This window comes from Petromyzon marinus, chromosome 18 (assembly GCF_048934315.1).
Source record: "Petromyzon marinus isolate PM22_M1 ecotype Great Lakes invasive population chromosome 18, UKy_Petmar_22M1.pri1.0, whole genome shotgun sequence".
In the NCBI taxonomy this organism is placed as follows: domain Eukaryota; kingdom Metazoa; phylum Chordata; class Hyperoartia; order Petromyzontiformes; family Petromyzontidae; genus Petromyzon; species Petromyzon marinus.
In genome coordinates, this window is record NC_133684.1 from 506,923 (window position 1) to 533,247 (window position 26,325).

Consider the following 26,325-nt stretch of genomic DNA (forward strand, 5'->3'; position numbering starts at 1 on the left):
CAGATTAATACAATTCATTAGACATGTATGGCATCATGATTTATCATCACCATAAGTTATAATATATCCACTGCTGGATGAAGGCTTCCCCAAGTTGTCACCATCCCACACAGTCCCGCTATGCAACAATCCATCTAACTCCCACACACACACTGGTCTCATCGCTCCAAATCCATTCTGGTGGTCTTCCATAGTTAACATTTAGCATATGGTTATGAATAGGCAACACTTTGTGACACAATTTTGTGCCACAAATTAATCACAACACCTTGCTGATCTTGTCAAGGAACATAAAGCATCACGTGAACTCCAGTCATCTTTGCCGTGGCTTCTGGCTAGCTATCAAACAAAGATGGTGGTCACTGCATCGCGATGCGCTTTCAGATGCGCTTCTGCAGCCGTCTGGAACGCTCTTCCTTCCAATATTAGGAAGCCACTGGAGCTATGTACTTTTAATCTACATTGAAAACTCATTTCTTGAGAACTGCTTTTGTGTTTAGTTTTTATCCCTCCCCGCACGTCTGATTAGCACGGTTGGCTATTTAACGGTGCGAAATCAGTTCAACATACATACATAACCAAACCCCAGGCTTTGGGAGGCCAACTTCCACAAACAATGGAAAGAGTCGGGTGTAGTTGTATCCCTGCGAACTGGTTTATTTGTTGAGGGTCACAGAGAGAGAGAGAGTATAGCTAACTTACCACGTCAAGATGGAACAAACAATCTAAGATCACAAGGTAGGATAATAACCACAATGCAAAAATATCTGCAATTGCTTGTGGTCTATTGTTGCAAGTCTGTTTAGAGTTTGCTAATCATGAACCGTTTGTATCAGAAATGTTTTGTTCCTGCAGTCACGAAAGCTTCAAATCAAGAATGTTTGAAAAGTGAACATTCACTTATTCCATATCCCAGGGAGGTTTTGGGAGGATGCAAGCGCTGGCTCTTAATTTTCTAGCACATTTTTTATGATGGGAAAAAATTGAAAGATCGGTTTCTGAAAGTAAAATGGTTACATTCCGTACGCCGTAAAACTACGATGCGTCTATAAAAATCCCCAAACCCCACCACATCAGGTCAGCGTGGAATGACACACTCCTCCATAACTAATAGCTACAGTTGTCTTAAGACACATTCCACCCCTATCAGGGGTTCTGGTGTCTCGGCTGCTCGAGCTTAAACAGACAGTGATGGAGGAAAACAAGAATCAAACGTTTACAACGGGTGGCCTTTGTCAACAAGACGCCGCCCACCCCTCCGCTTCCCAAGCGTTATTAGGTTTGGTGCTGGGTTGACACTGATCATACCGCGTGCGTGAGCTGCACATGAGCTTTTTGTAAAACGAGTCAAAGTGATGTCCTGCTCAAATGAGCATTGGGGAAGTACAGTACTCAAGTGCTTAACTCCTGTTTGCAGCACTGAACCAGCAGTGGATATTCCGCATTCATATGGCGGGGTGGAGTCTATTCATAGGGCAACTGCTGGTGACTTCTCCATAAAATGGTACTCACTTTAATGACCCCCTGGAGGGATGATTGGCTGAGTCAACCACGAACCAGGATTTGACGTCACAGCACCCTGCTCTACGAGCAGAGGCACGTCGCTGACTCTGCTACAGAGCTATCAATTGTACAGCACAATAATTTCGGCATGATGTAACAACAAAAAAGCCTGAACTGTCAAAAATGTAAACAAAAGGAATGTGAAAATTCATTTGGATACGGTATTTAAAAGAATGAAACTTTGTAAATTGACTGCGTCTTACAGATACAGTGAGGGAAAATAGTATTTGATCCCCTGCTGATTTTGTACGTTTGTCCACTGACAAAGAAATGATCAGTCTATAATTTTAATGGTAGGTTTATTTTAACAGTGAGAGACAGAATAACAACAACAATTTTTTTTTATAAATTGGTATGCATTTTAATGAGGGAAAAAAGTATTTGACCCCCTCTCATTCAGAATGATTTCTGGCTCCCAGGTGTATGTAAAGAATGTTGTAAATGCTAAAGTAGCTTGATAGCTATTCAACCAGGTAAGATCCCATTGAAATGTAAATATCTTGCAAGAGACACCTGGGATGAATGCAAAGCACGAGTAAAATCTTGAACAGCGTTTGTGTTGGCAAAATGCAACACGGATCAAAGAAACACGTGTTACACACAATTGCGCATTTCTCAGTTAAAACAAAGTCCAACTTAATTACACCATAGTTGTGTGTGTGTGTGTATAACGTGGCCGAAAAAGGTAACACATCCCTCCCGTTTAATGACGCTAAATGTCGTAAAACTCTCGCTGCTCAAGAAGTCTGTAGAAGTGCTCGTAGGGCAGTCAGTCAGAAGTACCCACGCGAGGGCACACTCGCGGCGGGGACGCCACGACCGAGATTGTGCACAAGTGGGTCCGGGTCCATGCACGGCGGCAGCTGTGCGTCTTATCACTGGGAATGAGCGCACACTCTGAGCGTCCTCCATGAGCTATCAAAGTGTTTTGTAAAAACTCTGCGAGGTCGCCATGGATGCACACGTGTCAGAAGCTCCTCAATGGCTCTTGCAGGGGATGTGGAATAGCTCTGGGGAGATAAATGAGCCAAAATGCAGAGTTCTGCAAGTAAATATTAAACTAATGCATTCCACATGGCCTGCAGTGTCCATACTCCCACACAAGTAGACCCCGAAACATGGCAGATGGAGAAAAGCCACAACGTATATTCTTCGCATCAAGGGTTAGCATAAATACAGAACAATACTCCGAGGGCTCAGCGTTATAAAAATACTGTACATTTCTGTTGTCCTGTACAATCTATTATTTTGAACGTTTGCATATTTGTTGCATCAAAAGTGAAGGTGAAACATGCAGTACTGAGATCGCTTGTTCACACCACTGCTGGAGGAAGCGCCTCCACGAGAGGGAGCGCTAGAGAGGGTACTTGGCCTTCTCTTCCACACTGGCCAGACGTCTTAGAATAGGTGAGAGTACTCACACTTTACCCCACGACATGCGACCTCGCGATCGACTCACCGTTGTGCATTAACAACGCACTGCTGGGCAGACAGAGGCCTGGGGGATGTAAGAACCTGGCGATTGTTTCAACTGCCGCGCAGAGAGATTACATAGAACCGGCGGACTCTGGACTGCAAGTCTAGTTTGCTAACCCTTACATGACGGCAGCTTCCCAAATTCTTAATGAAAAATAGGAATTGTATGTCAACAGTCTTTTCGTTTTTGTTGGTGTGTTAACAATGCAATTACCTGGAAGCTCAGTAACATGCGATATATAGTGAAGGCATATTTCCTTTCTGCTGCCAAATCATAGTTGTTTTGCTTATGTGTCTGTGAAACACATCCTCTTATGTAGAAGACACAGGGCTAATCTGCCTATGAACACAGATCCCATGTCACACTTCCAAAGAGCACACGAGTCTGCCAATAGTGGATAACCATCTGAAAGTTGTATTTTAAGAACCAAAAGTCTGGTCTATTGTAACAGGTTTGATGCAACTCTGCGCTTATATTCTGATTTTTTTTTCTCCAAAAGTTCTAAATATTAAATGATCAGAGTCGGCTTTCGTGGTTGTGCTCGGGTTGTGCCACGTGTTGTTCGGGACGATGTCCGACGTTTTGCTCCACGTGCTAGGGAGCTTTTTCAGGAACGAAAAATCCAATATTTTAAATGTAATATGTTGCATGACGGATAAAGCATGCATTTCCTCACCCAAAAGCAAGCAAACTTTTGTCCACGTCCAGAAACACTTTTTTTATTATCAATAAATGTGCTGAATTAATCTAAAATTGTTGCCAAACGGTTATTTTAAACTTGAAAATAACACGAATGCAACATGTTTGTTTTCAAAAATGTCCAGCAAAAAATTGTGCACTAGGAAACACGATGCTTTTGAGACAACAGTTTGTCTCGAGAAACGACCATAGGGGTCCAATGAAGTAATGGGTGGCCCATGAAACCCACCACAAACAGGGCCACAACATCAACATAAAGAAACCATGAGACCACTATATAGTCCTGGTGATATCAGAACTGGGGACCGCAATTCTATCAAGTATTGGTTTATTCAGGGCTTGAGATTAAGACCGTCTCTCCACCCATGCCTGATTTTTATTTTGCCCTGCTTTTGCCATGAAGCTGCACTGAGCTTTACACAAGTTATTTGCTTTCATCAAAGTACAGCTTCAGCATCCAAATTCATGGCTGAACCCCTCACTTGTTCAGGTAGGGCCATATTGTGTTTCGTGGACCTGGGGCTGTTCCTAGATTTTGGGGTCCCATCTTTGGCCATTCAGTTCTTTCCCTTCTCTCTTTCACCACAATCCATGTCCAATGACAAACACTTAATTGTTATTTACTTTGGTAACTTCAGTTTTAAATAAAAAAATGTGATAAATAAATAGTAAAGCTAAATCAAAGTCCAAAAGAACAAAATTAACGTCATTTCGGCACATAATTATAATTGGTAGTAATATAGTTATGCAGTGTCTTTAATGATCAAATTCCACGATAGGGTTTATCATAGTGCTACAGTATTTCGTTCCAGCCATTATAAAGCGGCCAACATGTTCATGGGGGCCTCTCACAACCTGAGACCCCGAGCAGACCGAAGCCCCGAGCGTCCGTGGTGACCTGGCCCCAGTTTTAGGCACACAACGTGACATGGTTGTCTATCGCAAATAAATTGGCCATCTTTGCACACATCCCTTGTCGTAGGAATCCTTGCTGTTCCTGATATTAATTAACTTTTTTTTGTTTACTTCGAGTACATTGCCTGTTTTTCTTTCTTTACGGTCAAAGGGCACGTTTCACTGAGGTAACCTTGACCGTTGAGCTTGCTTAACAACTTCCTCTGTAATTTCCCGTGCTCTGCCTCTTATTTGTTTTTCCTGTCACAAAGCAGGGGAAGAAACCCTGATGAAGGTGTGTATTTATGCTATGGAAGTGGGTACGTATGTGAAATTGCCAGCTGTCATCAGATTTATGTCCACCTTAAGGGAAATAAATGATCTGTTATTTTGAACATTGACAAACTCACTCTCTACTTTTACAAGTTAACAAATGCACTCTACTATTTTAACATAAATAAACATAAATTCCACTTTTTAGGCTTCTGTTATAATGTTTAGCCAGCTTTGTATAGTCTCAACACCACCTATTGCCAATATTACTTCATAATGACTCCGTGTCTTGCACTTCAATTAACGTATGCCGCTTACACGCCAGTACATGGTTAAATACCATTTGATGTAAATGTCACGATAATGGTTTGCCCAACTGTGACCTGAGACATTCTGTTTCGGGTCAGGGTTATAGGCGCCACTTTTGGCTATTGGTGGAAACCGTTGTGACTGAGAAGGCCATTTCCTGGCAATTTTTCTGCCTTTAATGAGGCATCATCAGTCAAAGACTTTCCATTCCTGAGCCGAGAATAGCGCAAACCGTTTCTGATGGTCTTGAACTCACAAGGGAGGAAAGATGTATTTATAGACTTTATTAGCAGCAAGTCTAATCCAGCTCAACAAAGGTGTACTTTGCATGCTTTGGAAGTCAAAAAATAGTTTAATAGATTCACAACGAATTCCAGAATAATTTAACACTTGACCTATCAATATAGATTTGAATTAGGCATTTTCATAAACTATTACTCATTTCAGTGTCAATTAGACGTGTGTGTGTGTGTGTTTGCCTTGTTTTATGATATATCAATGCAAATTAGTGGTCCATATTCAAGCAATGTGCTTTGTGATTGCCAGTCACACACTACTGAACTGTATACATACTCTAAAGCAAAACTGTGGGGGTGAAAAGTGGATTCTTCCTGTGGGGGTGAAAGTGGATTCTTCTTTCCGATATTAGGAGTCCACTTGAGCTATACACTTTTAAATCTATATTGAAAACAAAAAAATTTAGAAGTCATTTTTGTGTTTAGTTTGTTGTCCTTCAACTCCGCACCTCCGATGAGCATGGTTGGCTCTGTACGGTGCGAAATTAGTTGGACATACGCACACGTAGTGAAGATATCAGGATGCTAAACATGTAATGAGTAAAGAGTAGCCACGACATGAATACGTTACAAGTGAGACGGATGTATAATTACATTATTATATTCTTGCAGGTGGCAGACTGTTTAGGAGCTCAATGACAATGTTGAGGTCTGCTAGTCACGAAAGGACTTCAGGAGATAGTCCATGTCCTGTTACTGCTATTTCTACGTTGAAGGAGGGTAGATTACAGTGGTTTACTAAATGCTCCATAGTTTCGGTTGCAAGGCCATAGCTGCACTGTGGCTGGCCTGTAATTTAACATTCATGAAGTAGATGTGTGCATCGGCCTGTTGATGTTTTGATGAGTTTCATTCAACTATAGCACTGTCATGGATTTGTCAATAACAAAATTATGGGGAGAGGTGCAGTCCGCGATACTTTTCACCTCAGTGAACACATTCAAGAGTAATGCCTCTGAGGTATGCTGCTGATTGCCACCTTTGAAATTGCTCACAATAAGTCAGGGTGCACCTGGTGTGTGCACGTTGGCCAGCTCAGGTGTACCGAGGCAGATGTCGATACACACGGCCAATCCATTTGGCTGCGAGATCCGTGCAGCACAATCACGCATTGACCCAACAGGACCACAACGAAGCGGGTTGGAGTTTGGAATTCCATTCAAAATCCTGAATATTGTATTGGACTGTGTTGAAATGATATCAAGCATGTTTTTGTTGTAGTAATGATGATGGTGAATGCAGCAGTTAAAATAATTGCCATACTTGAGATGGCCAGGTGGCTTGGAGGTCGGAACGCTGAACTGGCAACGCTGCGTTCAAATCCAGTGAGCTGCCTGTGGTTAAGCTGATGGCTCTCAAGTGGAGTGAACTGATGGGCTCAGTCTGGTCACTGATGACTGCACAAAAAAAACGATCACATTCAATTTGGTTCTGCACTTAATCTGGCTAATTGCAGCTTTGAGAATTAAAATATTGGATTGATCATGTTAAGAACATTACTCCTATATCCAGTGCTGCCCTCTACTCTGTGGATTAGAGGTGGCTCTCTGATGTCTGCTTTTGCGGGCTGTATTCTGTTGTGAAGGAATTTCGATTGCTTTGTGAGTGCTAAATGGATTCTTTATCTCATGACATGACGTGGATATCACAATCACGAAAAAACTTGGGAGAAATTACATTTAAAACATTCCATACAAACTTCTAAATGTAACATTTATTAGTATTTATCTTGATTTTAACATTTTGCCAACAACTGCTCGAAACAATATAATTTTGAAGGCCACACAATTATTAAATAACGAATTTATATGATAGAAGCATTTAGCGTGTATACAAAATTAAATATGCTGCCTATAAACAGTACAGTTATAACATGCGATGTAAATTAAAGCCAGGCTCTGGCTTTATATTTAAAAACTGTAATTAATGGAATCAAGCCTGACTTAAACTCCAATGAAAGCAACCATTTGGTATACATTTTCAAGCAAAACATAATTGCCTAATTATATAATTATTAGAAAAAACACGCAAGAATGTTTATGATAAACTCTAACCTCAAGGCATGCAATTAAATGCTGGCAAGTGTGTCATGTTGGAAATGTGTCATGCTCAACAGCTTTGCACCACCGCCTTCGGCTGTAACACACAGACACAATGCGGCTGTAACACACAAACACAATGAGGCTGTAACACACAGACACAATGCGGCTGTAACACACAGGCACAATGCAGCTGTAACACACAGACACAATGCAGCTGTAACACACAGACACAATGAGGCTGTAACACAGACACAATGAGGCTGTAACACAGACACAATGCGGCTGTAACACAAGACACAATGAGGCTGTAACACACAGACACAATGCGGCTGTAACAGACAGACACAATGTAGCTCTAACACACAGACACAATGCAGCTGTAACACACAGACACAATGAGGCTTTAACACACAGACACAATGCGGCTGTAACACACAGACACAATGCGGCTGTAACACACAGACACAATGCGGCTGTAACACAGACACAATGAGGCTGTAACACACAAACACAATGAGGCTGTAACACACAGACACAATGCGGCTGTGACACACAGACACAATGAGGCTGCAACACACAGACACAATGAGGCCGTAACACAAAGACACAATGCGGCTGTAACACACAGACACAATGAGGCTGTAACACACAGACACAATGAGGCTGTAACACACAGACACAATGCAGCTGTAACACACAGACACAATGAGGCTGTAACACACAGACACAATGAGGCTGTAACACAGACACAATGCAGCTGTAACACACAGACACAATGAGGCTGTAACACACAGACACAATGAGGCTTTAACACACAAACACAATGAGGCTGTAACACACAGACACAATGCAGCTGTAACACAGAGACACAATGCGGCTGTAACACACAGACACAATGCGGCTGTAACACACAGACACAATGAGACTGTAACACAAGACACGATGCAGCTGTAACACACAGACACAATGCAGCTGTAACACACAGACACAATGCAGCTCTCTGTGTGACGTTTTGTCTATGAAACGATAAGGAAACGCAAACTGGTGAAGAAACGTGACTACAAGGAGCACGCCCATGCCTCAGAGAGATACTCATGGGGGTCCCGCGATGTGAACTCCCTCGCCAGGTGTACAGGAGGTCGTGCGTTCGATGGTGACCCCGACGCCTGCTGCTGTATATTTTGAGTTTGCGTGTCTCCCCATGGTCGCATGGATTTTTCTCCTGGTCCTTCGGTTTTCCCCACCACATTTAGGAGCGTTTGTTTAAGAGTAGTTGGCTACTATAAATGTCCACACGATAAGCCACTTCGTTGAGCTATCATTTGTGGCCAGGTCGCTTCTGAAAAATAGCTATACAGTTCAGTGGGCTTTACCTGGTAAAATTAAAATAGTTTAGTTTACTTTTAAAACCATGGGGGAGGTAATAATGAGGAGAGACCCAACACAGAGATGGAGATGCCAAAGGCAGGGGGGGACGGAGAGGAGGAAGTGAAAAGTGTTTGGATGCCTCCCGCGCACAACTCGAGATTGACGAGATTAAAAAGGGTACAGTGAGGAGTGTGTGGATACTGACTTACGAAAAGGGCAGATGCTTGCACGGCAATAGGATCCCACTTCTTATTTTATTTACCAGGTAAGGCTCACTGAGCTGCTATATAGGCTAACATCAGTGAGGAGTGTTACCTGAACCAGTCCTGGGCTCCTCCTTCGCTACCTGAACTGAACATTGTGGTGAAGTGTGGTGAAGTATGGGGAAACAACCCCTATCACTGACACGGCGTGGGAAGGCCTTCATTCAGCAGTACAGGACAATCAACTATGAATTGAATGCCGGAAATGCGCATTATGCTAATGTTGTCAATGCTCAAGTTTATAAAGCTCTGTATCTGCCATAACTGGTTTGACGGTGAAGTCGCAGGGGCAATATGGTGGCAGGCTGTCCCAATGATATCCCTCCATCGTGCCTGGTCCCAACATCACAGATCAGCTGGTAGTTGTGGATCAAGTCCACCCAGTCTGCAATGTTCTGAATCCAAGTCTTAACCTAGCGAATGATTTACTACCGGGTGAGTCTTTGTGATTGCGCTATATGTCTGACATTTTGCTTCACGTGCTAGGAATCTAGTTGCTGATGAAGGCATCATGCTGAACACCACGAGGCACAACCCACGGATCACAGAGACGGAGTAGTCCCCCAGCTCACAGAGATCCTGGAAATTCGGCAAAACTAAATACTGTAGATTTCGATAAACTAATGTTACATTTTGGCAATGGTATTTATACAAATTGTATGTCTTTATGAATAATATGTAACAACTTTAACATACATATAGTATTTGATGTCCTAATATCACATGATCAGAGTTGTGCTACAGCTATCTATACGCAGTGATGGGGACACTTTAATTATATTATAACATTCCACAGATTAAACTATACCGTTAAACAAAGCATAGTCACCATCCGCCGTGATCTATCCACGGCTGGACGAAGACTTCCTCATCTCGCACGATCTTGCGATGCAACAATCCACCGAGTGGCCACACACGGGTGGATTTCATCGCTCCATCTCTGCGGTTGAGCGTGGCCCACGGGTATAATCCACTCCATTGTTAGCCTGCGTCACCAGCCATCGTCCGTTACTGCGTAGCGCCAAGCCCAAGCCCATTTAGATTTCTTATTCTTATCAGTCAATATGTGCGACAACTTTCATTCCTACTACTTGTAAAGGGATGGTGGGAAAAGCATGGACCTTGTATTGTTTTTATTTCTAATGTTTAAAAAGTCCACCAGTATGTGGGCAAATGCTAAATACGTCTTTACCAGCTGCAGATATTTTTTCATGTCTTGGGAACTTTTGGGAACTAGATGTTTTTTTTATTTTTCTCCTCCACTGGGGATCATTGGCAAAACATTCTGGAATGCATCAAAATTCAGCGCAGTTTTATTTATTTTTTCAATGCTGTTTGATGGTGCCTTCATGTGCCATTTCTTCAATGATTTCCTGGATCCTCCCCTGGTCATACAACAACAGTTGAGACAGCATTCTGCATTTTCATCAGGGCCATATAATTGAAACCAGTTTACATGGCAAAAGATTGACCATCATATGAAACATTCAATAAGAAAATCAGCAATGACTATATCTTACTGCGATCTAAGTACAGCATTTTAGAGAAGAGTACACATTACACAATTTATTATCATGCAGTACATTATGCCAATATATACGTAGTCACCTTCACATAATCTGTGTTTTTTTATAATTTGACGTAGTAAATATATGCATATTTGTGGGTGACATGCCTTTTAAAAACACAAGCATGCTGAAATAAAATAAAAGTGCATGGATATTCAACTGTGAAGTGTGCATGTGCTGAAAAATATACTGTTTTATATTGATGTCCTGGGTATACATTTCAATAGAACTAAAATATGCATACATTAAACACTAAAGCATGTTCAGTGCAGAATTCTCAGACATCCACCCAGCCACAAACATCCAACCCGAGAGGGATAATGGGCTACGTGGACCCTGGCCAGGGATTAGACCCATGGATGCACATCCATCAACCTGCTGCTCTCTTGATTGTGATATTCTATGGCTCAGTCACTCTTTATAGGTGTTCATGGTTGTGCTGCACAGCTGTGGGGAGCGGTAGTGTCGCGGTTCCTGCGGTGCGCTACGAACTCGGCGACCCGAGTTCGATTCCCGATCACGGCCAACACAAGTGACGATTATCTGAACCGGTTCTAGGCCTCACCTAGGTAGACTCAGCCTCAAATGAGTACCTGATGTGGTGTGTAAACATCGCCACTGGGGAGACAAAGGCGGTCGGGCGTGGTGCTGGCCACCCTCCCTCTCGTGTGCCGTGCCGGCCTTCATAGGTGCTCACTCACAGCACTCGTCCCAACAATCTATTCAGGTTCTACGGGGGATCTTTGTATTTCCTGCGTAGCTCCCTGATGTGGTTTTAGGTTGTGCCAGGTGTTGGAACATTGATTGAGGAAGCATTGGGAGCGAAACGTCAGACATCATACCAAACAACACACAGGATAACCCGAAAACACAACCCGAGAGGTCGAATGCAGTCTAATTTAATAATGCTGAAAATAAATGAGCACTGTATACTTTATTATTTCTTTAATTTGGGTGGCAAGAAGGGCTGGGTTCAACTTCAGACTCGGACGCCGTTCTGTGTGGAGTTGGAATATTCTCTCCCTGTTCTGCATGGCAAAACAAATTCGTGCAATATAACTGGTATTGGCCTAACATCCCAATGCTAAAATGTACCTGCACATTACTCAATTGAGATTACACGTATCGACACATCACCAGCCGCTTTGAAAACTGGGCAAGGGCCCTATTGAAAGTGTGAATGGAGATCGGGCTTTCCTGGTTAAACGAGCGGAATAATTACAGTATTAGAAATGGTATACTTTGCGAGAAATATTCATCACTTTTTCACGTTTAAGGCAAAGTGGTCATCTCTCACCATGCTCTCTTGGTCCTTGAGACTTGATGCTCCGAGTGGCCTCAGGCACAGGAGCTCACTGCCTCCAGGTCACCGCGTGACCGCTGTGGCTGGTCCCCCAGCGAGTGATGGATGTCACGTGCGCTCAGCAGTCCGGCCGTGTCTCCCGACGCAGGCCCCACGTCTCCCATGACCTGCTCTTCATTGATGTCCCTCAGTGATATTGCCAATCTTGTCGCTTGTAGGCGGACATGAAAGAGAATCAGAATCTTTATTTATACTGGAGGAATCTGATGAGCCATAAAGCTCTTTTTTTACAGATGTCCAGTAAGAGTGGGTGAGAAAGTCAAACAAATAAGCGGTGTTGCTATAAGTATTTCTCTGTTTTGTATAAGACAACGACGTTGACATTGATTAATTTTGCAAGTGAAATTATTTGATTCGTTACGTATATATCACTCTCCGTTGTTGCAGAAATAAAGATTCATTGCCAGTTAGCAATGTCTCTATCCTTGCACAAGCAAACACACGCGCACACGCTCGAATTAGTTCGACTGTTTACTTACACTGCTTTTGTCCGGTGTTTGGTTCCTTGAGACCAGAGTTGTAGATGATTTCAATATGCTCAGAGAAGGGCCTTAACATCTCCTCTTTGAGTGTATCCTTCTTCCATTTCCACATTATAAACTTGATGATTGCAAAGACAATAATCTGTGGCAGCAAGAAAGAAAAAAAAAAACTCATGTAACTTTAAGGGGACCAAAAGGCCAATTATTGCCATGCCTGGGATTTTTTAAAATATTATTTAGCAATGTTGTCCCCCAATTGTGCTGGCGGCATCGGGCAAGGAGATGCGGAATCGATTCGGATCTCTCGCGGAAGAGTGCAACCCTCGGGGTTAGAGAAGAGCCCACGGAAATGGACACCAGAGAGATACCTCTGAGATTCATTTATATGACCTCATATCTACAGAGACCATTCCTTCCCTCTCTGCTAATGAGAATCATGTTTGTTGCATGACAGCCACGCCGATGGTTAATTCTCAAAACTGCATTTTTTTTTCCAAATTAAGTGCAGGACCAAATTTAATTACGCCTGGGAAATTGTCCATCTGAGCACAATTACCATGTTTACACGGAATATACAAAATCCTAACGCTCTGAAACTTCCCATAGAGCTTGCAGATCACAATATTCAGATCTGTATATTGTTGTGGCAATGAACTATTTTCAATGTTCCGTTCTGTAAGAATAAATATATGAAGGTTAATTTACCTACTTTTTAAAATGATTTCTAAAATTACGTTTGAAATAAAAAAAATAGCAATAGTTAATGTACCAGTTACTATAATAATGCCTGTCTGTATGTGGAACTTCTTTCACACCGTACATAGCCAACTGTGCTAATCGAAGGTGTGGAGGAAGGACAGCAAATGAAACACAAAAAGCAGTTAATATAATTATTATATTCATGATTTTACATGTTTTTTTTAAAGAGAGGCAGCGCAACAAAGCAACCTAAATATTTCAGTAAAAAAATTGAAAATAACGTTATCCCTGAGATAACATTGATACCGACTTCCTGAATAAGACGAAAATGGGAACAAAAATTATAAATAAAATCGGTTATGTCTTTCAGAAACAAAAAGTCACAATTTGTTTTCATCGTATGCACTTGATCACTCACGAGTGACAAAACGAACACACGGCATTCTCAAAGCAAGACTTTGTCCTTTTACCTTCACCGGTTGGATCAACACAACAGACATGAGGAAGGTCGTCAGGAATCGAACGAGCCAGCGGTTGGCCTTCTCTGGGCCCCACTCCATGCTGTAGAGAATCGTGAAGAAGCCAGAGCTGAGGACGGCGAGGACAATGAGACCCCATCCCAGGAATCTGCAGCCACCGGGCCAAGGGCCCCTCCAGGAGCTCTTCTGGCCTGGGGGCCGCTCGCCCTCCGAGCGGCTGTTGCGGAATATGAGCACGACCACGAGGCTGACGGGCACCTCCACCAGGCTGCTGAAGAGGCTGATGAGGATGTCGGTGAGAGACAGCGACCCCACCGCGACCCCGCCGCCCGTCTCGCTGGCCGCTTGCTTCTTGCCGAACCACATGGCGTTGGCGATCATCATGAGGAAGAGCAGTGTGACGCAGCAGGAGATGCGATGCACGCGGGAGAAGTTGGTCTTGAATGGCCGAAGGACGACAGAATACCTACAACGAAAACGTTAACAAATGTGACTAAACAATACGTATTGGTTAGCTCTCAGATGTGTTTTAGAGTTTCTCCAAGTGTTGTTCGGCAAGACGAAGCTCTCGAGAGAAACGTTGGACATCGTGCTGCATAGCACGCGGTACAGCCATAAAACCCATTGGAGAGCGAGACAGCACAACCGCGAAAATCTACGCAGTAAGATTTATTGTTGCTGTAGTAATCTTTGAAGCCATTGAAGACATGTGGAGCTTTAGAGGGATGACACTCAGGTGTGTGCAGAATTTTACCGATGGAGCTCACACTGCCCATAATATATTTTTAATAACAGACTATACCTGCATGGACACGCTTTGGTTTTATGAGTCTAGATATATTGCGCATCAGTCAATCAACAGGTTAAAATATTCTAGATTTGAAGCTTTCGTGACTGCAAGGATTCAGTCTCTTTGTTTTTTTCCAGTAAAGTCACGTAGGTAAAATAAAATAAAACCAAAGAGTAGGTTAAAATATCTCTACAGAAGTGGTGGGCTTAAACTGACCACAGGTGCCCTTCTGTGAAATTGGTCTTGACGGCGTGCGAGGCCAACTTCTGGTTGGAGAAATGTGTGGAGTCGTCTGCGACCTCGAGCGTTTTGCCGTTCAGTCCAATAGTGATGTCTGTCTTCGTTGACGTCTTGTCACGGAAGGTATACCTGAAATAAAAACATTGCACGAAGTAATACATGGCGATAATTACCTGTCTCTCGCAAAAACAGTGTGCAACATCCGACTTTCATATGTCAATATTTTTTTTAAAACAATGCATTTATTATACCACGCAGATAAGATGATCATTTTTAACTATTTTAGACATTCCTGCAAGGCTGGCACACTTACTGGTGGTCATACATTGTTGTTGAGCGCAATGCTTGCATCAGGCACAGTAAGTATCACATATTTTTGATTGACGCAGCCCATCTCTTCATGCCAACCAATATTTACAGCTCTCTAGACATTTGAGTGGCAACTTCCACTGGGTACCTGGCTGGGATGTATTGTATATGCAGAGGCCGTGATACTTTCATCATATTTGCTTGTGCAAGTATACCGATATTCATCACTCACACAACACTTTGAGGCTCCTCATGCAGTAATAATATACAGTAGTAGATGTTAAGAGCTACTTGCTAAAATGCACCATATAGGGAATAATGATTCACTTCCACAATTCAATTAATTGTAATGATTTGGATTTGTGATTGATTCAACAATTCTATTTCCCATTGCGGTGGACATTAGTGGAAGGCGCCTTACAAATAAATGTAAATTATTATACAGGATGTATATGAAATGCAGAAGATATCATTCTATCCCCCCCCCCCCCCCCCCAAACTATATCCCGGTTATGTTGTTACCATCACTTCACCCCTTCCCCTTTCACAAACCAGCACGGACCAGAATTGTGAAGTGTGGTCTAACAAACCCCACATGGCATGGGGAGGCCTTCATCCAGCAGTGGATTGGCAAAGGGATGTAAGTAAATAATTAAATGGTTAAGTGCAGCTATTCAACAAAACATTTCCAACACAAGCTTCTATGAGTCTGTTACTGGACGCATGCTCAGGCAAAATCATTAACGCTGACTGCCATATCGTGACCCTTCTTCTTGTGTGGTCAACAAAGCTGCAAGTTACAACACTGAGTGTTTGCAGGCTAAACACATACTGGACTAGATAATGACATGCCTTTCATGAAGATCATTTTTTTTGTCAATAAATGATAATACAAGCATAAAGAATGATTGTCATACTGTACACAATTCACACAACACTTGGTGATATAAAAGGCCAAATAATGTATCTCACACATTTCTTTTTTGCAAATCCAATACAGAAACTTCTCTGACATTCCAGGGAACGGTGTGGCCGTCACAGCCCAGCCATATTTTCATGCACGTTGGTTTGCCACTGCAGTGTGGCATTGAAAATATAAAGTTGTACACTTGTTTCCTCTTGAATTCCTGGTAATATCACAACAATTTCACGCTCAGTAAAAAGCATGCAAAGTATTGATGGTATAAATGACCCCAGGTTTTCCACTATTTTTTTTTACAAAATCCAAATGATGTAAAAAGGTTATTTTTTTTTACATAACGGTGTACCTAAAAGCGTAATCATAATATGAAGCACATTGTTTTGACATTGTTAAATGATACAAAAGTATTGTATGCATATTCACTGTATAAAGTTGTAATGAGCAACATGGTTACCTTTAGCAATGGGTGGGACAGCTCACAAATTCCAGAATCAAACTTTTCATAATGAAGGATGAAAGACACAGGCGACGTTGTACGGCCGCTTGCTTTGTTGCTTGTCGCAATTCTTAGGAGCAGTTTACACGAGTACTTGTCTTTTTCATCAAAAAGACACAGAATCGTATTCTGCGAGAAGGAAGTTTTTTTGTACGTTAAATATCAGAGCAAAGCAAAACATTACGTGCAACAAATTATATAAACACTGCGAGAGATACATCAGAGGGACACAACTTGAAACACGCCAGGATATGAATACCCTGGGCACTGATTTAAAGTGGACGGATACCAATGTGATGAAATAAAGAGGTGGTGGATGAAAGTGGATGGAGTGCTCTTGTAAAGCTGAACTCGACAATGAGCACCGACTGGCAATGTTTTTCAAACATTACCTGGAAACATACCTGCTATCACATACGAAACAGATACTTGAACGCTGATGAAAAAGATGGAACTAAAGGTCAAACGTGCAAAGAAGCATGCAGGGATGGCATTCTTGGGATGAAACTGAGTGACAGAATGAGGAACACATGGGTTGGAGGACATATGCAGGTTAAAGACATAATTTTGACTGTTGAAGAAAATAACTTTGCTTGGACAAGACGAGTGGTGGGCGAGAATAAACCCCGAGTGACAGCCACAGGAAGGGAGTGCAGCTGCTGGGTGGTTTGTTGAATCGCAGGGCCGTGAAGGATAGTGGTGGCTTGGGGAAGCATTCATCTTGCGAGGGATTTACTAGAGCTGATGATAATTATAACATTTTCACACATAACGTCACGTCCTGTAAAATTCTGTAGGAATTGCACTAGCTTTGTGATTGTATTTTATAAATGTGTTACAGGCACAGGTGATTAAAAGGCTCAAGTGCAACGGTTATCTTCGTCACACGTGGAGTCATATCTTAACTAAGATACGGAATCAATCATTACATTACAGTGTATACACATCTAGAGATAGATCATGCACCATGGGCAGAGATGTTGAACGTGTTGGGCGTGCATAGTTTTTGTTAGGAGAAACTGCGTTAAGTCAAATGCTGTCCTAACATCACTGTTTTATAACCCTTTCTTGTAGCAATATTTTTACTTCTAAGCCCTAGAATTCCATATTATTTGGCAATAAAATTAACAATGTGCTGCACTGTGTGTTAAAATATTTGTCCCTGTGGAATTTAAAACTGACTCATGAAGTGCAATGAAAGTTTAAAATGTGTGATATTCTAATATTCAGCATTTCACAATTCCAACTTTTTTAGCTTGTGCCATCTGTTTGCAATATAAAGTAGATGACCATAAAACAAAAAAATAAAACTGCGCCAGTGTAGCTTTTTGTTTAAGTCATTGGTTGGTATATTTAACCCCAAGTAACCTGAATTTAACCCAAAAAGTGTCTCTGAAAATTATTGGCTGACCTAGTTTTATTGTCTGACCTCGTGGGTCTCATACTAAGAATCTGTGGACATCTGTGAAAAAGTGCTTTATAGCACATCGGATTGCTCCAGTATAATTAATATTCTGATTCTGAGAATCGTATATTTGGCCAGACTGGGTAAAAATTGGTGAAAGTAATGCATATCAAAGCTATGTGATGATACAACATGGATATCAATGTCACAGACACTTTTTTTGCTAATTATATTCATTTTATCCATTAGTCAAGTATTCGCACAGATAACCGATAGATTAATGGATGTATGGTACTTAAATCATTGGATAGCTCAGCTATAAGTGCGTGTAACATGTACAGGCTTTGAGTTAATCCACTGAAGATTAAGGGCCTCCCCACATCCCAGTGTGTGTCGTGACGGTTATTTGGCCTGGTGGATGAAGGAGGTGGAAATGTGCCAGTATAGAAGCTTTCTGCTCTCCACGTCACCCCACGAGCCCGATGGCAACCTGGTTACGCATTGATGTGGTCACCAATCCAAGCAATATGCAGCCTCAATTCTGCTTAGTTTCCGAGATGAGACGAGGTTGCGTGCATTCCAGGTTATTTGATCACAGGCAAATACATACATCAAAACTGTTCTGATGATTATCAAGCACATTACACCAGCCGTGGAGTTTGTACCTTTTCATTATCTTTCTCATCCGCCTTCCTTGCCCACAGTAAGACCAACAAGTAAAGCAGAACGATCATTATGACAGTGGAAAACACGGCACCATTTGACACGAGGTCAAATTTTGAGAAGACGGTGGAGAAATCGATGGCGTTTGGAGTCAGGAATTCCGCCCCCACAAAGACCTTTTCCTTGCCAAAGTTGACACGACTGTCAGGTTTGAACTCACACACAGTTCTGTGCACTGTTGTGCTAGAATGAACCTGCAACACAATACATTCGTGTGAATTTATCACTGCCACGATGACTGGTTAACATTGCAGCATTCTTATGGACGAATGCAATTTATTTTCAAAGCAAACAAAACTGAATGCAGAAAAAGCATTATTTTACAACAATATTTATCACAGTAATAATAACAACAATGTGTTTGTAATAGCAGGCGTAGAACTTGAAACAACATTTCAAATGTAATCAAACCTAGCACAGTAGTGACTCAATTTTGTAAATGTTCTCATTCATGCATTGAAATCTTAAGACATATTTTCACACTGGTTTTTGGACGATTCATATTCTACCGTGAGAGGCTGTTGTGTTTAACTTTATATGTTGATGTTTGCAGCATTACCTTGTACTGTAATAAAAAAAAAACATTCAATAGTACAACTTGAGTTTTGGTTCAAATTCGTCCCTGCAGTATAAACATGCTTTACTTTTAAATTATCATTGCTCTCCATATCCTTTATTTATAACCAGACACGTGAACCGACACAATGCATATTTGTTCTGAAAAATAAATGATTACATAAAGGGGTACAGTACTTGATTGGTTGCTTTCGTGGCTGCAGGAATTACTCTTTGTTATTTTCGGTAAAGTCACGTAGAAATAATAAAAATAAAATGATATAATAGCATACGACGTTTCGATTGCAACACAAGCAATCATCATCAGGTACAGAATAGCTAAATTTAAGAGAGAGAGGAAACACATAACCGCAGATATATATACAAACCTTAAGTAGAGGGAATTAACACAGACACACCAGGGGACACAGAGAGAGACGGAGCAACACTAAATCAAACAGGGTTTAGCAAAATTTGGAAACTATATAAAGCAACACAGACGGTCGGTTAAAACACAATTAACGCAGAGCATAATCTACAAGACCATGCGTTAATTGTGTTTTAACCGACCGTCTGTGTTGCTTTATATAGTTTCCAAATTTTGCTAAACCCTGTTTGATTTAGTATTGCTCCATCTCTCTCTGTGTCCCCTGGTGTCTGTGTTAATTCCCTCTACTTAAGGTTTGTATATATATCTGCGGTTATGTGTTTCCTCTCTCTCTTAAATTTAGCTCTTCTGTACCTGATGATGATTGCTTGTGTTGCAATCGAAACGTCGTATGCTATTATATCATTTTATTTTTATTTTTGTATTATTTCTACGTGACTTTACAGAAAAAAACAAAGAGTGAGCACAATACTCCTTTATGTAACGAATTGGCACGTTCTGTTTACGTGACAAACCTTACTAATTGGCTGTGTCGGGTGGTGGCGGGTTTAACGACACATTTAAATATTTACTCGATCTAACCCAAAAACACTGTATTATGGATATTGGTCGCGAAAGCCTTCGTGTTCAACTGACAGAGCAATGTGTTCACTACTTCTCTTGAATTGCTAACACACAATACATGCGATGTTGTACAATCATTGTTTATGAATGACGACTCACACGTGCCAAGGCATAGCTCCATTGATTATGGTCACTGTCCCATATTTTGCAGGCAGCTGTCCACACATTCAACTTGACAGACCCACTACTACCTACATAACCAGGATGCAACACAACATAAAACGGCACAGTATACAGGATATTTATCAAAACAGAAGAAAAAAAACCCACAAAGCATTTGGAGAGATATCACGACATTCCGTCCCTACAGTTGTTTGGAGGCGTATGCTTGAGAAGTAACGTTCCCTCAAAAAGTCAAATAAATTTCCTGCTCAAGTAAACATTGAGGTGGTGCTCATATCCTCTTCACCGCCTTGAGCCATTGGTGGAAATTACACATCACTATGGCAGGGCTGAGTCTATCCATCGGACAACCACTGTTGACTTCCCCACAAAGTGGTAATCATATTATGAACCCCAGAGGGATGATGGGCCGAGTCAAGCCATAACCAGGATTTGAACTCATAAGCTTCTGATTGCAAGCCACTCGCTCTGCCACTGAACCACCTAGCCAGCTTGAGACTGTGAATAAAGAGTGAAAGTGCTTCTTGGGGCATGAACCTGTCGATCAAGAAATCCAAGGCACCACAACCGGTGTGGCCACGTTCATGCACACAGTAGTTCCCCAGGAATTTTTGGGGCTAAATTACCGGCAAAGGAATGTGACCATTAATTCACCATGCCAAGAACATGTAAACATGACAGCAGGCTGTGCAGGCTGGGTACTAAAGGTGAAGATGCTAGAGGTCACAAAGCTATCTTTAATTGAAGTCCCGGTATATGGGTCAAATGTACCACCCACAGTGCACAAAGGAACACAATATTACCCAGGATTTCCACCAACCTAGTCTAGGGACCATTTGTGGACAAACAATATGCACATAAATAAAGCTAAAATGTATATGCATTTTTTAAGGCTTAGATAATTCTAAAATCACTTTAGTTTAGAAAGAAATGCCTCAGTGAATCTCAAGACTTTTTCACAAGGGTTTTGTTTGGGATGTTTGCCAGAATCCTCGTTTGGTATTCATGTGCAGAATAAAAGAAAAAAGCAATAAAACCTGCAGAAAGACTAAAGTTAGCACTGCACATATTGGCAACGCCACAATATGCAAGAGAGCCTCATTATGAATGGCACTAAGCCAACAAAACAAAGCCTGTAATGTGCAATCACAAACGATAACATAGTCTCATATTTAATGTGAAACAGATATACAAATACGCTTACTTTACTGTGCAAAAATGAGAAAAAAACATCGTGAACTTTTGTGACAGATGACAACGCTATCTCCACGTGTAGCCTTTGTAGATAACACGGAGTTATTACGCATTTCCCGTACAATGCTCACCGTTGTGCCGAAGGCCAATGTAATACTCTCCTGCGTTCGTATCGCTGCTGGGGATAAAAAAGTGATTTGGTCTGTGGTCCTGAACGTCACTCGCTTTGTTCCTTGAGGACAAATCTTCATCAGTGGCTACTGCATTTAGCTGAATCATGAAGTGGTGGTCATATGTTATAGGGTCCAGTCCAGGCAACTTGCCTTGCCATACTAAAATCTCAAGCCCTTCCACTAGGCTGCCACTGGAAAGCACTTCCATTATCACTGCCGTCCCAGGCTTGTGCACAGTAAGCTTCTTAACGCAAAGCGTTTCGTTGTGCTTGAGGAAAAATTCGATCTCCTGTCCTGCTGCATCTCCATTATTCGCCACGGTGATTGTGGCAGAGGTTATGTTTAAGTCCTTCTTTGTGACGGATACTTTTAAGCTGGCCACCGCACTATTTGGCGCAGCGCCATTGTTGGTCGTCAGTGGATCTGATTTGAAAGACCAAATCTTCAGGAAACAAAAACATCAAATTAATATAAATGCAATTACGTCACCCGTTTTATGTAAAGTTGTTGAATAATCTCTTATGAACTGCATTTCCAAGCCAAACTCATCTTACGTTACGTTATGCTGCTGTGTGTGGCGTTTTACACTTCACTTACAAAACTACCTAATTATTGTGATTTTAACACATGGTTACAGATGTGGATGCAAAGCAGACGATGGTTTTCTTTTAAATAATTACTCTTCCTTCAAAATTCTACCGTTATAGTCACAGAATGTGATTTATAATAAAATGATTTGCCTATTTCATCATTTATTGTTATGTCACCGAAATGTGTATTACGTATCCTGGTATCTGTACATTCGGTGGCGCTTAGTTTCGGCTGCGTGAGCACTGAGCCAGAGCTGGCTCCAGCTACTCTCAGATGGGGGGCTGGGGGAGGTAGTAAAGCCGTGGTGTGGGTGCACCGTGACAGTGATTCACCACTCAGGAGAGCATACTTGGGTGGCCGAAAGCGACATCTGGTGGTGCATGGCCCACCCCAGCTTCTCCTACAATTGGCCCTGCTCTCAGCTATGCTCTAACATTGATATTCAATAGCATCACGGAGTACATTTGGTATACTGCAGTAAAATATATTTAAAAAAACTATTTCTGTGTTTACACGGGAAACCCATTTAGGGTTTAGAAACTCATTTCATAGAGGGTCCAACTTTGGGATATTTTACCAAACTGTATTTTCAGTGTTTGAGAGAGACATGTGTTTCTGGATACAATCTGTATGGGAAAACACTTGAAGAAAGGTAAGATATTATTTTGCTGTACTGCCTTCTATAAGTACAATACATCATTGCTCTGAAGGTGGGTTTCTTAAATCTCACCACCTCTGTCCATCCAACAGTATACATTGGTACACCATAGTAAGTTAAGTGGCAGGCTGCTTGTGGTGGTGTAAAGTGTGGGTACTTCCACCTTTTGCAAAACATCTGACCAGCGTGGAAGAGTAGGCCAAATACCCTCCAGAAGGGCTCTCTAGAGCTCCCTCTAGTGGAAGCCCGTCCGCCATCATTTATGGGATCAACGATGCTCATCCAACGCTGCCCAGAGGTGACACTTGAAACCGAAACACGGTGTTTCTCACTTCTCTATACCTGAACGTTGACCTTGTCTGTGGGCTGCACCGTGCCATTCACGTTGGGCTCCAGGGAGGCTTTCGCCTCCACCGTCTTCCAAGATGCATCAAACAATTTAGAACCGGCGATCGTCTGTATCTCCGCTGAGACGGGGCCTGCACTTAAAGAAACTGGCTTTTCTCCTGGCACAGCCTTTTCAGTTTGCAGCTTCCCTACCTGCAGCAAGGTGTTGAACAGGTCGTCAAAGCCAGCGTTCTGTGGACAACAAAACATCATCACCGTTGTGTAGATTTTTACAGACGTGCTGTATAGCTCTCCGATGTCACTTCTGGTTGTAGCGCCTTTGTTGTTCTACATCTCACCATCGCTTCGTTCGTCGTGCCAGATGTCACGGGAAATTCCACAGCTGAAATCTTTCGGTAAAGTCAACTACGACGTTTCGATCGCAACACAAGTGGTTGTGTTGTGATCGAATCGTCGTAGTTGTTTTGTTATTTTCTTTGAACCTATCTACGTGACTTTACCGAAAGACCCAAAGAATATAAATTCCTGCAGTCACGAAACCTTTAAGTCAAGGTTGAAATTTGACTTCCAAGCTCTGGTGTGAGACCACTTGTGCAGTTTGACATTGAATGTGTGAATGTGAGTGCCCCCAATTATAGGTGGTACCATCCTCAATGCTCGCTTGTGTCCTGTGTTCTAGAATCATGGCTGGCATCGCTGGGCAGAAGTTTCACGCTTTGCATGTTGGGACTAAATTATTCCAATTTTCCACAATGTGTAAATGCAATGCAGCAAAGGTGAACGAATTAACCATGGTGGCAGTGTTGCTCTTGCTTTATCTATGTTACCTCTGTGATGTTGTGTATTGAGAACTAACGGCGACTGCATATGACTTAAATAATAATGCAGTGGTACCCTTGACTGTAGATGACATCCATTTGCAGCACCTCAGAGTAATAATGTTGGATAGAATAAGAAATGAAGAGATCAGAAGAGACTTAAAAATCGATTGACCAATCATAGAGAATTGTGGAACTCACACGACGCCATGCTGTCCTGATTCCCGAAGAATTCCACCAAACAAGAATCCAGAAAATAATGTGGCGACGCGAGTGGAAGATACGAGACGCAGAGGACGACAGAGAAGAGACGGATTGATGGAGTGGAGGAGGAGGCACTGGGATGAAGAGTAATGCCGTGGGAACAGGCGGGGTGTGATCGCCCACAGGGGTGGACTTCTGCTTGCGGTGGACCCAGTGACTTGTGCAAAGGTACTGGATTGGAAGAAGAGGAAGAAGGAGGAGAAGGGGAACACTCATTGTAAGACATGTCGAGCTGTCGTCGAACGTGTATTCACCACGCACCATGTGCATGCCCCCTGCAGGTTCCGCTCGAGAGCCATTCGTTGGGCTTCTGTTGGAATGCTGCGTCGATGAGAGGGATATTTCCAGAGCACCTCCAACCACACGCAGCACGTCTGTCAAAACACCTCCCATGAGCTCACAGCGTAAATAATTGTCTAACCCTACAATAATCCATCAGAGAGAGATTTTAAACAAGCGCGCCTCGTGAACTTGGAACGTGGGAATGTGAAGCAATGCAGAGTGCTTCCTTTTACCATCAGAGACTTTCAGCAGGCTGGCTTTCCCCACGTGCACGAGCCTCTCCATTTGTTCCACGGCAGTCTTAGCTCCTTGAACAATGGCATTCTTAAAAGTCACAAAGGAAATGCAGAAACATCCACTGACAAAGTTTCATGTAAATACATATTAAGATCACTATAGCACGTTACTTAATGTAAGAATTAAGAGTTTTACAGTTTTAAACGTTTCGTAGTGTTCATTTATGAGGTTTATAAATTAGACGGCCTATGAGCGTTGCTTACCATGTTGTCGACTGTGAATCCAGACGGAGACATTGCCAGGGCTCCTAGCGAGTTTGTGTATTGCAGAACCTCATTCACATTATTCATTGGAACAGTTGACGTCATCAGTGATTCTATCAGCTTTGCTGTCACCTTTTAAAGATGTAATAAAAGAACACATTGGAAAAAATCTAAGAAATATACAAAGCACGTTTTTCAAAGCAAGATCTAATAATAGAAGCGGAGGGGCAGCGTGCTAAATGCCACTCGTGAAAAAGCAGTGAAAATGTCCGTTTTAAAATCATTTCAAACGGAGCTCTTGGGACTGCAGTATGTGTAAATATAACAGCTAGCTCAGTCTCATTATGTACACATTACTATTATGTTCCGAACATTAGCTGTACAGTACAATACAAAATATTTGAATCGTTTCTATTCGATACTAAACCACAATTAGCTCAATTTTAAATCACGCAAGCTGATCGTCTCATCCAGACATCACTACAGAACGTCATTAAATATGCGATAGATTAGGGGCCATCCATTGAGTACGTACGCATGGAGGAGGGAGTGGGGTTCATCCAAACGCCTTCGCTTGCATATGGGGGGGTCTACTGATAATGTGCGCATAGGAAACGGTGGGGGGGGGGGGTGAAGACTTGATAATAATTTGTCTACATTGGCCTTCAAATGAGCCATAGTTGAGTGTCTCCAGCTGTCAGACAAGTACCAGCGGGAGCAGTGGGACTGTGGGAGAGGTGTCACTTGTATGCCACCGTGCCCCTGACTGCAGATATCACGCAGCTCAGCGGTGACTCTGACATCGTTTGGCGGCCTGCCCCATGGATGATCACACGTCCCTCAATCTCGCCTCACTGCACACTGCCGCTGGCTCAAGGTTTTAGCTGCTGCTGCTGCCCGGACTTTTGATATGCACTGTCCGTCACTTGCACAACCTGAAATGATCAGGCGCACATGTCCCGTGTTTGGTGAGTACCACTCGTCGCAGGCCAGTGCGAAACGACACCAGCGCATTCACACTGCGGAGTCTTCTGGCAGTGAGAACAATCAAGTGCTGGATGATGATGATGAGGACGCCAGCGACGCTGCAGCTAACGCTGCTGTGCTTCAGCCTGACACTTTGCCTGTTGACGGAATCCCGACAACA

At 42.3% G+C, this 26,325-nt stretch overlaps 1 protein-coding gene across 1 annotated transcript; it reads right to left on the reverse strand.

Annotated features, from left to right (window-relative positions):
• Window positions 1–6,481: 6,481 nt before the first annotated feature.
• LOC116943519 (polycystin-1-like protein 2) lies at window positions 6,482–25,330 on the reverse strand. The gene is made up of 14 exons (XM_032956422.2): window positions 25,179–25,330; window positions 24,912–25,002; window positions 24,658–24,770; window positions 23,309–23,545; window positions 21,676–22,159; window positions 20,327–20,418; window positions 18,603–18,854; window positions 16,491–16,661; window positions 16,087–16,241; window positions 14,782–14,934; window positions 13,767–14,241; window positions 12,595–12,739; window positions 12,050–12,266; window positions 6,482–10,569 (listed from the first exon to the last, which is right to left on the reverse strand). The coding sequence occupies exons 1-13, from the start codon at window positions 25,281–25,283 to the stop codon at window positions 12,091–12,093; spliced, it is 2,649 nt and encodes an 882-aa protein (XP_032812313.2). The 5' UTR covers window positions 25,284–25,330; the 3' UTR covers window positions 6,482–10,569; window positions 12,050–12,090.
• Window positions 25,331–26,325: the final 995 nt, after the last annotated feature.